The sequence below is a fragment of the Camelina sativa genome, chromosome 7, assembly GCF_000633955.1.
Source record: "Camelina sativa cultivar DH55 chromosome 7, Cs, whole genome shotgun sequence".
NCBI lineage: Eukaryota > Viridiplantae > Streptophyta > Magnoliopsida > Brassicales > Brassicaceae > Camelina > Camelina sativa.
This window is the reverse complement of record NC_025691.1, coordinates 12,397,273-12,411,039: the sequence shown is the minus strand read 5'-3', so window position 1 is coordinate 12,411,039 and position 13,767 is coordinate 12,397,273. Positions and strand designations below refer to the sequence as shown.

At 33.7% G+C, this 13,767-nt stretch overlaps 1 protein-coding gene and 2 long non-coding RNA genes across 3 annotated transcripts; 2 read left to right on the top strand and 1 right to left on the bottom strand.

Moving 5' to 3' along the window:
• Positions 5,153–6,493, bottom strand: LOC109125558. The gene is made up of 3 exons (XR_002032634.1): positions 6,360–6,493; positions 5,701–6,287; positions 5,153–5,391 (listed from the first exon to the last, which is right to left on the bottom strand). It is a non-coding gene; the product is annotated as an uncharacterized LOC109125558 (long non-coding RNA).
• Positions 6,786–9,962, top strand: LOC104701020. The gene is made up of 3 exons (XR_002032588.1): positions 6,786–7,433; positions 7,531–7,674; positions 7,867–9,962. It is a non-coding gene; the product is annotated as an uncharacterized LOC104701020 (long non-coding RNA).
• LOC109125554 (uncharacterized mitochondrial protein AtMg00810-like) lies at positions 10,001–11,625 on the top strand. Its single transcript, XM_019227360.1, has 2 exons — positions 10,001–10,795; positions 10,878–11,625. Exons 1-2 carry the CDS (start codon positions 10,684–10,686, stop codon positions 11,270–11,272), a joined length of 507 nt encoding a protein of 168 aa, XP_019082905.1. The 5' UTR covers positions 10,001–10,683; the 3' UTR covers positions 11,273–11,625.

Sequence of the window (13,767 nt, the reverse complement as noted above, 5' to 3'; positions counted from 1 at the left end):
ATGGAATCCTTGTGCATCAAATGGCATATACTGAAAAGGTACTCAAGAGATTTAATATGGACCAAGCTCACCCATTGACTAGCCCAATGGTTGTAAGGAGCATTGATGTGAATAAAGATCCATTCGGTCCAAAGAAGGACGATGAAGAAGTTCTCGGTCCTGAAGTGCCATATATCAGTGCAATAGGAGCGTTAATGTTCTTGGCTAGCCACACTAGACCAGACATTTGTTTTGCCGTGAACCTCCTAGCAAGATTTAGTTCTTGTCCGACCCAAAGGCACTGGAACGGTATTAAACATGTATTGCGTTACCTACAAGGGACGACAGATTTGTGTTTATTTTATACTAACCATAACAAAGAAGGTTTAGTTAGTTTTGCTGATGCAGGTTATATGTCCGATCCACATAATGCTAGGTCTCAAACTGGCTATGTATTTACGCACAGTGGTACAACAATTTCTTGGCGTTCTATGAAGCAGACTATTGCGGCCACATCATCTAACCATGCAGAGATTTTAGCAATGCATCAATCTAGTCAAGAGTGCGTATGGTTGAGGTCGATGACTCAACATATCAGGACAGACTGCGGTATGGTCGATGACAAGGAACCAACCGTGATTTATGAAGACAATACGGCTTGCATCGTACAGCTCAAGGAAGGCTACATTAAGGGAGATCGGACGAAGCATATATTACCCAAGTTCTTCTTCACACACGAATTACAGAAGGCCGGAAAAGTTCAAGTGGTACAAGTTCAATCTTGCGACAACTAAGCCGATCTCTTCACCAAATCTTTACCGGCATCAACATTCAAGAAGCTCACGCATCATATTGGAATGCGGAGGCTTAAGGACTTTCAGTGATGCTTAGAACAGGGGAAGTAATGTGTGCTGTACTCTTTTTCCTTCACCATGGTTTTGTCCCAATGGATTTTCCTGGTAAGGTTTTAATGAGGCAGCACCCCCAAGCGTGTTGTACTGATCCCTTAGCATCAGCACGGTTATGTCATCCAAGGGGGAGTGTTGTAAAACAATTGGAGTGGACTTCCATAACCGCCTCATTAATTATCCTATTGTGTAATGCCCATCGACTATGTGTAGGGTCCATCGGACATAACCTATTCGGTTTAGGTTTAGGCTTTGCTTTCTATTATATAATGTATTTGTTCTATGCGTTAATGATAATAAAATGATAATAAGAAGAAGAGAAACACCAAAACCTCTTTCTTATTTTTACAACATTTTTTAATTTTTTTGAATATACTTTTATCTGAATTCAATCGTTCGTCATGGACCTCATGGTCGTGGCATCATATCCGATCCACGTTATACTTATTAAACTATAAAAAGCAACTAGAGAAACCTTAATTAAACATCATTAAAAAAAACAAAAATAACATATTAACTAGTATCTATCTTAATCGATGCGCAAGTTGTGGCATAAGAGAACATCGCCCTTCTTATAATATGCATGTTAAATATTGTATGGCGATATATCTCATACGATCTTTTTAGTTAGTCGCAACCAGATTTTGGTTCATTCATTTCTATAAATGGAATTACTTTCATTGATGTCGTTGTATTGTTTTTATTATTTATATTAGATTTTAACCTGCGGTATACCACATATATATAATTTTTATTATTATTTATATTTTATATTTTGTTTGTTTGTTAAATATTGGATATTTTTCAAATAGAAGAATAACTAAATTTCCGACCGTTTGTACGGCTGAATGTTTATATTAAGTTTTAACCCGCAATATACTTCATGACCATTTGTTTGTTATATTTAGTTTGTTTTGTTTAGTGTTTGAGATTCTATTTTGATTTTAATTATTATAACAAAAGATAAGGGATCTAAATATATAGTAAGTCATTTATACGCTATGATTAAGTCACATTTTTCCTAATGATTTAATTATTTTACACAATCTTAGTTAAATCAACTTAATTTTTATATGTTAAATATTCTAATATTAATAGTGTTGACAAATAATAAAATGAGGATTTAACCTGTGTTAGCACAAACTTAATAATAATTCCAACATCTCCCCTTATAACCCATCTACTATATAACCATATTATATAGTATTTTCAAATTTTTTAATTTTAAATATTCGTAATATTTTAAAATTTCATTAAGTTTATAGATATTAATTATAATATTTAAATAAATGTGGATCAAAGTTCTTTTTACATTAAAAATCAAAACTTACAGGTTTTGGAAAACAAAATAGAAATCAAATTGTTGTTTTCTTGGTATGCAAAGGATTCAGAGATAGAACATCTTCAATACACAATAGAAATTGTGGTTAAATATATCATAGTTTCGGTTTCCATATTGATTATGATGTATATTTTTTTAGTTGGAATGGTATGTAAAACATTTAAGAAACAAAAATCTAAAGTAATGTTATTTTTGGAAATTTTTTTGGGATTAACTTTGTAAATAAGTACAAATAAAATGGTAGAACCCAAAATGTACTTCAAAAATTTATATATAGATGTGAATCGAAGTTCTTTTTACATTAAAAATCAAAGCTCACAGGTTTTGGAAAACAAATTAGGAATCAAATTGTTGTCTTCAATACACAATAGAAATTGTGGTTAAATATATCATAGTTTCGGTTTCCATATTGATTATGATGTATATTTTTTTTTTTTGGAATGGTATGTAAAACATTTAGGAATCAAAATCTGAAGTAATATTATTTTTGGAATTTTTTTTGGGATTAACTTTGTGAATAAGTACAAATAAAATGGTAGAATCCAAAATGTACTTCAATAATGTATATATAGATGGTTACATGCATCTATTAAAAACATTTTTTTAATTAAAAATAAGTTTATTTTTCAAATTGATGATCGTTGATAATATAGACTCGAGACCGTCCATGGTTGCATTATTCTTCAGATATATAGGAGTATCATTTCGACAAATATAACACATCTAAATAATCGGGGCTTTCTAAGGTTGTCATTATACATTTATTAAAGACTTTATTACCTGGCTGTGATAATTGTGGAAGAAACATGTTTTAAGAGAGAGTATTCACCGAGCTCACGCAAGCTAACACAAATAAGGGGTTGTAATCTTCCAACAACACTGATGAAATGTATAACGAATTCATTAAAAAGCTACCAACAAAATTTGGGTACGTAGGACAGATATGGCCGGTGACAAGAAACATTTAATGTAAACCAAAGTCGGTTTATATCAAAGAACACATGATGACATGAATAACGTTAATGGTAACATTTTACTAATCCAGTAAGAGATATACAGTATTTTTTTTGATTGGTAATCCTTAATTACCACAGTGTTACATATTTTATTGCTTCAGTAATTACAGATCACAATAACAGTAATTAAGAGTTAGCAGTCCTGGAATTGATATTTTCAGTTCTTTTTGCATCAACTCTTTTTTACGGTTATTTAATATTTACCGTTTTGTATCACCAATTCAATTTACTACTTTTTATATTGTGACTTATTAATATAACGGTGAGGTGAAAGTAGAAAAAAAGACGATACAAAAACCTTTACACCAGCATACGTAAGTGTAATAAATAAATAAAAGTTTTGGATCTTAAGATAAGATCCAAAGTGATACATTTATGGTAATGACCTTGACAAGTTGCAACAAAACGGAGTATCAAAAGTCATGAATTGGTGATTGGTGTAATATGCACCAAACGTTAATTTATTTTTCCTTACCTGTAAACTTAACCCATAGACTTTTTCAAACTTAATTATGGAAGATGAGATACACACAACATAACACATGTTGAGATTATTTTGGGGCTGCCGGCTGCTACCACGTTGATTAATAGAAACAAACGTTCACGTTACACACTTTTACTTTTTATACATGAGAATTGAGAAATATATATATATATATATATATATATATATATATATATATTTCTTTTATAAAAAGGTTGTATGCATAAGATTTTCTTCTTAAGACTATTTTTTTTATGTTTCGTGGGCATTTCGTGGGTATCTCTTATTTTCTTTGACCGTCCAAAACTCTTTTTTGCGATGGTTTTGCAGGTTGTTGCTCTCTTTTTTTATTGCCGGACTTACAGTCTCCTTTGTATTTTCCTTTGGGATATCAATTTAATATTATTTATATACATATTAATTTAATATTATATATAGTTTATCTTATATATAATGTTTAGTTTTATTTTAGTAACTAGTAAGTGACTGTATCTGTTTTAATTTATATAGAATATTTAGTAAATTATCCGATTTTTTTTTTTTTGGTGTGCACCATTAATATCCGTTTTAATTATTACTATCTACATGGTCGTGGTAGATAGGAGACTTGTAATAATAAGATAAGAGCGTTATGTGGATATATATCCTTTGTCTGAGTAGTCAGGGTTTTACAAAGTTTTACACTAAGTCAGTAAGCCTTGATTTGCTTTTCAGAGATTCATAGTTTTGGTTTTAGATTATTAATGCAAAACTTATTTAATATTATAGAGTATTGTTACTAAAACCGTTTGTAATGGTTTTGTGTGTTGCGATACTCGATCTGTATATCAGATACTCTACGTGGAGAATCATCTATCGTGAATTTGCACATTAGGAGGGAAAATATATTGTAGAATTATTGTTTATGTAAACTGTTATCATATAATCGCGCGCATATGTTAGTTTTACATAGAGTTTATCATTACAGTAAATATTACTATATATTTAATAATAAATAACATATGATAAAATAAATAAATAAGAGAGTTAACAAAAGAATAATAAAATAACATTCCTGTAACCATCTCCATCAATGCATCTTATAAATTTACTAATAATAAAACAGAATAAATATAATGCAAACAACTTAATTTTACTAAGCATGGATCCTTATAATAGATGTTTTAGACCATCATTAGTGGAGCAACCTTCTTAAGTTACTCTCATATTAATTAATTATATAATTAATACTAAAATAATTAAAGCAACTCTAAGAGAACTTAAGCAAAATCACCCCTCTAGTAGAGAACTCTAAAGAAGGTTGTTCAAACATTTAAATAATATTTTTTTTTATTTTTGTTTATTAATTATCAAACTTTAATTATCTAAAATTATTTATATTACATTAAAAAAAAAAAGCAAAAGCTTGATTAATCAAAAACAGGCTTGATTAATCAGAAACATGCTTCAACAAGAACACAACATAGAAAAAAAAAAAAGATGAAATGTTTCAAAGTGGACATGTCGTAAAACAAAAGCAATGTGATTTCAATAAAAAATAGCTTCACTTCAACGATTGTAAAGCAGAAGAGGTAGTGACAAGGCTAGACAAAGTCCAACGAGAAGTGCATTGTTGTAAGTGGTTGGCTTGTTCTGCATTGGGTTCTCTCGTGATCAACAAGACTAGACAAAAGACCAACAAAATTTGAAGGAACAACAAAACCAAGCAGTTGAGAAACAGAGAGATTATAAGAGAAAGTAATCAATTTACTAAGTAGGCTTCCTACTAAACCACATACAAAGACTTAGAGGCACCAAGCAGAAACATACTCTCATAATGCAGCAGAAATATCAAAATTAAAAGATTTGCATTTAACCCTAAATTCTACACAAGATCATAGAACAGATCCATGCAAACAGAAATCAATCAGACAAAACCAAGCCTAACACAAGCTTCATCGATAATCAAAACAAAGATAGAAATTTTCATACCTATCCACTGAGCCCATTGTGCAATCAACTGAGAAAAGATTAACGTCCAGTGAACTTGCTGTCTCTTCCGTTCTTCTTCCCAAAAATCCTCCATAGTACGCTTCTAAGAGACACACAACAGATAATAATACAAAAAAGGGTTCCTCTTCTCATCTCTGTTCAAAAACAAACACACACTGAAACACTAACCTCATTGTACCCATCTCTACTATTTCCTAACAAAGGTTCGCTACTTCCTAACAAAGGTTCACTTAAAGTTTCAGATTCAGTTGCATCATAACGTTCACAACCAAATTCTAACCAAATAAACCAGTCACAACCAAATTCAAACCAAAATACGAATCAATTGATTGAATCAAGCAGCAATTACTAAGAATCGATTACCTGATTGTTTCTTCTCTTTTGGAGTACCACTGCGTTGGAGGATCTCGAGCTCAACGAGACCTAGAGACATGAGACCCAAAGTGAGACCAGACATAATTCTGGCGTAAGTGATCCACTCCAACGATCCGAACGGGATGGCTTCGCTTCCCACGGTGTTAGATTGCGAGATTCTGGCCAACATCCTCGCCGCAACCACCGTCGACCTAACACCAACAACCCTCGAGTTTCATATGAATCGGCGATTGCGGCGAATAGAGGAAAGAAGAAAGACTTACGAGCACTGAGAGCATCGGCCATGGAAAACGAGGTGAATCGATTGATTTTTCTGGTTTCAAGATGAATCGGCTTCCATCGCCTTTTGGATTGAGAGAAGAGAGAGGATCGGGAAAGAGAGAGAGAAGAAAAGGGAAAAAAAAAAAAAAATTATATTTACCCATAACTCGCGTTGCTTACTGCGTTGCTTAATTCCTTCCCCATAGAATCGCTTCTCTTATTAATGAACTGAAAAATGGATTTTTAATTAGACTTTTGGGCCCCAATTATAAGAGTATCGATGAGAGAAACTCTAGGTAACGATGCTCTTATAATTATTTAGAAACTTGTGTGTGTCAACTTTTGATTGGTTGAAAAAAAAAAGAATTTGTGTTTTAAAAAAATTTGTTTTGTTATTCTCGCTCGTCTCTTTCCATTGAGAGGTTAAATAATCAAAAAAACTGGATAAAGATCTCTTTGATTTCACTTCTAGATCGACATGAATTAGGGTTTTATGGATGTAAGAAGAAATTGGTGTTCTACGAATTGGAATTGATGCTAGCGAAATTAGGTTTCTATGATGATAGCTGTTTGGAAATTTGAAATTAATCTCTTTGTTTGAATACTTTGTTTGATGATAAAAAACCTTGTTTTTGGTTTAGAATAAGAATCTGATTTTTTTGTAAGTGTTTGATGAACGTTAATATATGTGTGTGATGATGTGAAATCAATACTTAATTGTGGTCTCCTCCGTTCTTGTGTATATCATTTACCAGGTTTCAGGTTTATTGCTACTACTAGTGAGCGTTCGTTTAGCAATTATGCAGCTCAAGTTGATCAAACCAAAGACAATCTTGTTTCTAACATGTTGATTGATTATTTTGGTTCTCACCTGTTGTCAAAGTCTGAGATTGTTAGGTTGGATGGTCTTTTTGTTTTCGCTGGGGTTATGAAATCGACTGATACTGCTATTAAGCTTGGATACAATCCTGTGAAAGTATGTTAATATAATCCCTCCCTCATTTTTTCCATTTGATTGCAGCAGAACAATACTTGATGCTTGAAAGTGTTTTTTGTATCGTTCTTGGTCTTGACAGGTAAGGTACAATTTTCTCAAAATGTTTGGCCTTTTTTGAGATTAGTCAAATTTTCCTTGAGCGTTTTCATGATTGGTTTTAGTTGTTATGGTAACAGGTCAAGGCATTTCCAAATATAAAACATATGCAAGATCACCCTACTGAAACAACTAAGAACTTTACGATTGATGGGCATTGCGGTTCTGTTTCTTTCCTTTGTTTTTGGTTGTGTTTGAGACTTAAAATTCACAATGGGTTTCAGGTATAGAAATGTTATAAGCTCTGAGCAAGAACATCTGCAAATAAATTGTGTGATTCATCTGTCATATGATTATTAAAATTGCTTCAGTTCGAACAATAATGTATGAAACAAAACAACAAGATTCCTAGTATATGTATCACATACATCTCATTTGCTATCTCCTATTGATGATTTTCTACATGATGTGAATAGGCTCAATTCTCCCAAGTGAGGCCAGTTGCAATGCCGCCATCTGTTGGTCACCATATACGTAGCTACTTGTCCATAAACTAATGGTGAATAAATGCAGATCTTTCAATACACAATAGAAATTGTGGATCCTGAGTTAGGGTTGTGGCTTGCTACAAACTCCATGATCGCCGGTTGGATTCATACCTCCATCAATCCGTCAATCCGCTCTACTGTTTCTTTTGTCTGTGACACATCCCAACTTTGGGAGTCTTTGTCGACGTTTCTCCGTAGGAAACAGTGTGCGTAAGACTCTTTTAAAGGATGGGATTGCTGCTTGTACTCAACATGGACAACCGGTTCTTGCTTACTATGAACGTCTAACTAAAGTTTGGGAAGAACTACAGAACAACAAGACTAGTCGTATATCTATATGTGTGGCTGCCACGGACATCTGGAAAGAATGTGAGGATGACCATGTGTACAAGTTTCTTCTCAGCCTTGATGACTGTTTCAGCTCCATTCGTTCTTTTATTATTGATGTAGAACCACTACCGAATCCCTACCAAGTCTACTCCCGTGTGATTCGTGAGGAACAGAACCTCAATGCATCTAGCTCTCAGGATCTTGTGAAGAAAGATGCAGTTGGTTTTTCGATGCAATTAAGTGTACCACCTCTTGTTACACTTCCAAATGCATCACGTTCTTGCGACCGATCTACTCTACTATGTACTCACTTCAATTGTCCAGGTCATGAAGTCACCGAATGTTTTTGGTTCATGGATATTCTGATTGGTGGTTAGAGCAAAATTGCCAAGACAACCAACCTTCTTTACGTGGGCGTGGCTCTTACCGTGGTGGAAGTACCAATCGTGACAACTAACCCTTCTTACACTAGTTGATGATTTTTCACGTTCAGTGTGGACATATTTCATGGCCGCTAAAACTGAGGTCTCGCAAGTAATACGCAATTTATGTGCAATGTTGGCACGTTAGTTTGGTACACAAGTAAAAGTCATTAGAAGTGACAATGGAACTGAGTTTATGTGTCTCACTTCATACTTCCAAGAACCTAGTGTTCTACACAAAACCTCGTGTGTTGATAATCCACAGCAAAACAGTCGTGTTGAACGCAAACATTGACACATGTTAAATGTTGCTCATGCAATTATACTCTAATGGAGTCTTCTTGTCAAGTTTTGGGGGGAAAGTATCCTCACTGCTACCCATCTCATTAACCGAACACCTTCCCCTATCTTTCAGGGCTAATCTCCATATGAGGTTCTCTTTAGGAAAAGACCTTCATTTAACATGCTTCGGATCTTTGGCTGCCTATGTTATGCTCTTATTCGTCCTCGTAACAGCGATTAGTTTACTTCTCGTAGTCGCAGATGTGTCTTTCTCGGCTATCCTCATGGTAAGAAAGCCTGGCGTGTTTGTGATCTTGAAACTGGAAAGAGTTTTGCCAGCCGGGATGTTCGATTCCTTGAAGAGGTCTTTCCTTACTCAACTCTTGTTGCACCCACTCCCTCTGGTTCATTTACTGCTCTTGTGCTCAAGAATGATGATTGGTTCTTACCCATCCCATCTCCGGTTCCCTCTACTACTCTGCCTGCTACTCCATCATCTCCATCTCCAGCTCGTACGTCTATTTCCTATGTTATTGTTGTTGAAACTTCTGGATCGATCGATCCGAGCAGTGGATGAGCTGATCCCTCTACGTATGTACCCAGTACTACTAGTCCTGCGACGTCGCGATCGATTGATCTCCACCCGCGATTGACCGATCCCTATGTGTCTGATTCTATCACTTTACTTCCACAGATAACCAGATCGATTGATCCCTCTGCCGACTCGATCGTTCCTACTACGACGACGGAAACTAGTACTCGATCGACTTGTCCTTCCTCTAAATTGGTCGATCGGGCACTACTACTACACGATTATGGCTCTTCTTTGTCTCCAAGCTTGCTTGAGTTGTTGGGCAAAAGATATCGCGAAAAGAAGAAATTTGTCCTCCTAAAGGATTTCATCACGAGTTGTGCCGATAAAAAGAAGCCTGCTACTCATTCTGTACACTCTCCCCACATTTCTTCTCCTACTTCAACATCCTCATATTCGGTTTCTGGTAAAATTCTATATCCTATCTCTAATTACTTGACTGACGTTGACTTTTCTGCCAATCATATTGCTTTTATGGCTGTTATTCTTATTAAAGAATGGTGCGATGCTATGTCCAAGGAAATTGACGCACTAGAGGCCAACCATACATGGGATATCACAGATCTGCCTCATGGGAAGAATTCAATCAATAGAAAATGGTTTTACAAACTGAAGTTTAATTCTGATGGAACTCTTGAGCGACACAAAGCCCGTTTGGTCGCTTTGGGCAATCACCAGAAATAAGGTACTGATTTCAAAGAATTGTTTGCTCCGGTTGCAAAGATGGTAACCATTAGATCTATGTTAGTTGTTTTTGCTGCAAAGGACTGTGAGGTGCAGCAAATGGATGTTCACAATGTTTTTCTTCATGACAATCTCGAGGAAGAAGTGTATATGAATTTGCCACCCGGTTTTAAATGTTCTGATCCTACCAAGGTTTGTTGTCTACGCAAGTATTTATACGGTCTCAAAAAAGCTCCACGTTGCTGGTTTGCTAAGTTGTCTACTGCTCTTCGTTAGTTTGGTTTTATTCAGAGTTATGCTGATTATTCTCTCTTCACTATCAAGCATGGTGACTCGATCATTCATGTACTAGTTTATGTTGATTACTTCATTGTTGCTGTAAAATTATCTTCTTGCCATTGCTAAGTTTAAAGAACAAATTCATACTTTTTTCACATGAAAGATCTCGGTAACCTCAAGTATTTTCTTGGTCTTGATGTTTTGCGAGGTCCGGATGGATTCTGTCTTTCTCAACGTAAGTATGCATTGGATATTCTTGAAGAACCAGGTATGCTTGGTTGTAAGCTTTCCTTTGTTCCTATTGAGCTTAATCACAAACTCGCCTTCGACAATGGTCCCGCGTTTGACAGTCCTGAGCAGGGCCTTCGACAATGGTCCCGCGTTTGACAGTCCTGAGCAGTATCATTGTATGATTGGACGTTTAATCTACCTTACAATCACCCGTCTTGATCTTTGTTATGCCGTTCACATTCTTTCCCAATTTATGAAGCAGCCAATTGTGGCTCATTGGGAGGTTGTGCTTCGTCTTGTCATTTATCTCAAAGGATCGCTAGTTCAAGGAATCTTACTTGGCGTTCTCTCTAACTTGGCGTTCTCTCTCGGCTTATGTCACTTATTTGGGCTATTCTCCTATCTCCTAAAAAACCAAGAAGCAAAAGACTGTCTCAAGTTCTTCCACGCTGAGTATCGGGCGATGGCGCACGCTCTTAAGGAAATCCAGTGGTTAAAAGCTCTTCTCATCTAGGTGTTGGTCACACCGCTCCTGTTACTCTTCGTTGCGATAACCAGACGGCAATCCATATTGCGGCCAATCCTGTCTTCCATGAGCATACGAAACACATCGAATCGGATTGTCATCAAGTTCGTGATGCTGTTCTTGCTAAACTTATTACTACGGAGCACATTTCTACTAAAGAACAGGTTGTTGATCTACTTACTAAAGCTCTTCCAACACCAACATTTGAATAACTTTTGTCCATGTTGGGCGTTATTGATTACGTACCATCAACGTGAGGGGAGTAATAGCCTAGAAAATATGTAAATATTCTATAAAGTCTATATTATTATTAGGATTTAGTCTTATCATGTATAGGCAACCTTGTGTGTATAAATACTTCTCTTCTCTTATTGGAATATACAGACATTATATCTATTTAACAATATGTCAAATTAAATTCTAAATACTAAATAATAGTAAATATAATCTCAATAAATTAATACTTGATCAAATAATATCTTGATAAATTAATATATTTCTTTAGTTATAAATTTTTAAATATAATTAATATATCAATAATTAATAAATTATCAAATTAATAAAATATTATAGTCCTAACAGTATTAGTGTATAGTAGTTTACTCATCACCCATATAAGTTGTGAAATACGGTTCAGCCGGCCTAGTCTTACCTTTTGAATATATGTAAACAAAGGTGGACCAATTCTGAAAACTTTTGTGTTTTTTTTCTTTTTCTAACAGCCAATTCTGAATTATTTTATCACAAAAGACATATATAGGAACGTCGTCTAAATTAGCGTCCCATCGTTTTGGAGATCTAATTCTATTGCGTACAAAGTTTTTGGATTATGGGATAAAGTCATGAAACGCATTGGAGTTGTTTAATCACCTAAAAGAAAGACGTGAAAGGTTTTGATTTTTTTAAAAATTTTTTTTATCGGGCAATTGACTTCTGATTATGTTAGTTTTTATTGTGTGTGGCGATTTTTCATTCTGACTTGTGAAAGTGACTGATAACTACAATATATTAATTAATTAATTATATATATATATATATATATTATATAGTATGTGAGTTTTGATTTAATAAAACATTTATATTGTATATTGTGTGGTTATTACGTGTTAGTTGTGGTTTTTTTTAATAATACATATTACAAAGTAGAAAGTAAAAATTTGTGATTTTTCATTGCATAATTAATCACTAGAAGTACTCGAACTGGGTTTGTGCCAATGAGCCATATTTCCATATATAGGGTTTGAATGGTAATCGTGGATTTATTAGTGCGGGACAAACACTTTGATAGTGCGGTACAGTTCAACTACGGTACGTGCAGGATAAATGTGTTTGCAGGACAAGTACGGTTACTCCAAAATAAGCAGTATTAAATAATGTTTGATTAGTAAAATTTGCAGTACGGATTTCATATTACTTTATTAATACTTAGTAAAATTATAAATTTTTATTTATTTGTATTAATACATAAAAATTTTAATTTCTAAATTTTTTTGTATAAAGTAGGTACTGTTGATGGCAAAAAAAAAAAGTAGGTACTGTTTTAATATTAAAAAAAGCTGTATTAGGTGGTTTCCATAAAAACGTTGGGTAAAAGAGGGTACATGTTCAAAAGACGGTCCAACAAATAATCTGTTGGACAAATACGCAATTTTTTTTTTTTTTCAAAAACGCAAATTTGTTTAAAAATTGTTGATTGGGGGATGCTGTGCGGTTTTGAACAAAAACAACTCAAATCCGCTTTCTTTTATTATCATTCACTACCATAATTTAACATTATCTATAAAGTCCGACGATGAGAGAGAATAGAGATGAAGCTATATATTTTCTTGCCATAAAATCATATTAAAATAGCTAAAATAAATATGAAATTGTACGGATGGCTGTATATTAATTAATCCTAACTAAGAGGTTCTTCTGAATTAGAATCCCAACTAAGAGCCAGTCTAATTGGAGTATATAATTTTGAGATTCCTATATTTTTTAACAATATATTATGTACTTTAAAAAAAAAAACTTTTAAAAGGTTAATTAAAATTATCCCCTCCAATGGTAGAACTCTAATTGGGGTTCTTATTTTTGAAAAAAAAATATTTTAAGTAGAATATAATTAGTATAAATGTTTAAACATTTTATATTTTATAAAAATGTGAAATTATTACATTTTATAAATTTTTAAACATGCAAAACATAAAAGCATATTAAAAATAGAAGTATAAATTATAAATAGAAAAAAAAAAAATTGTTACCTTGGTTGTAATATTGAGTTATGCCAAATTTTTGCCAAATCAGTGTGTAACTTATTCAATTTCCATATATTATCATAAGTTGAAGCTTATACAAGGAACAACTAGCATTCACAATCACAACAAAATAGCTTTGATCCAAATTTACAGCAACAAACCAGTTTTTCACGTTAGACCAAAGCTGCAACTGCTTCAAGTCTCAAACCTGAACCCTTCTTTTAGCCAAAAAAAAAAAAAAAA

Excerpts from the sequence above, each read along its gene's own strand:
- LOC109125554 (XM_019227360.1), top strand. The coding sequence starts at position 10,684 with ATGAAAGATCTCGGTAACCTCAAGTATTTTCTTGGTCTTGATGTTTTG. Across the intron at positions 10,796-10,877 it reads GGATATTCTTGAAGAACCAG|TCCTGAGCAGGGCCTTCGAC; the intron begins GTATGCTTGGTT and ends CGCGTTTGACAG.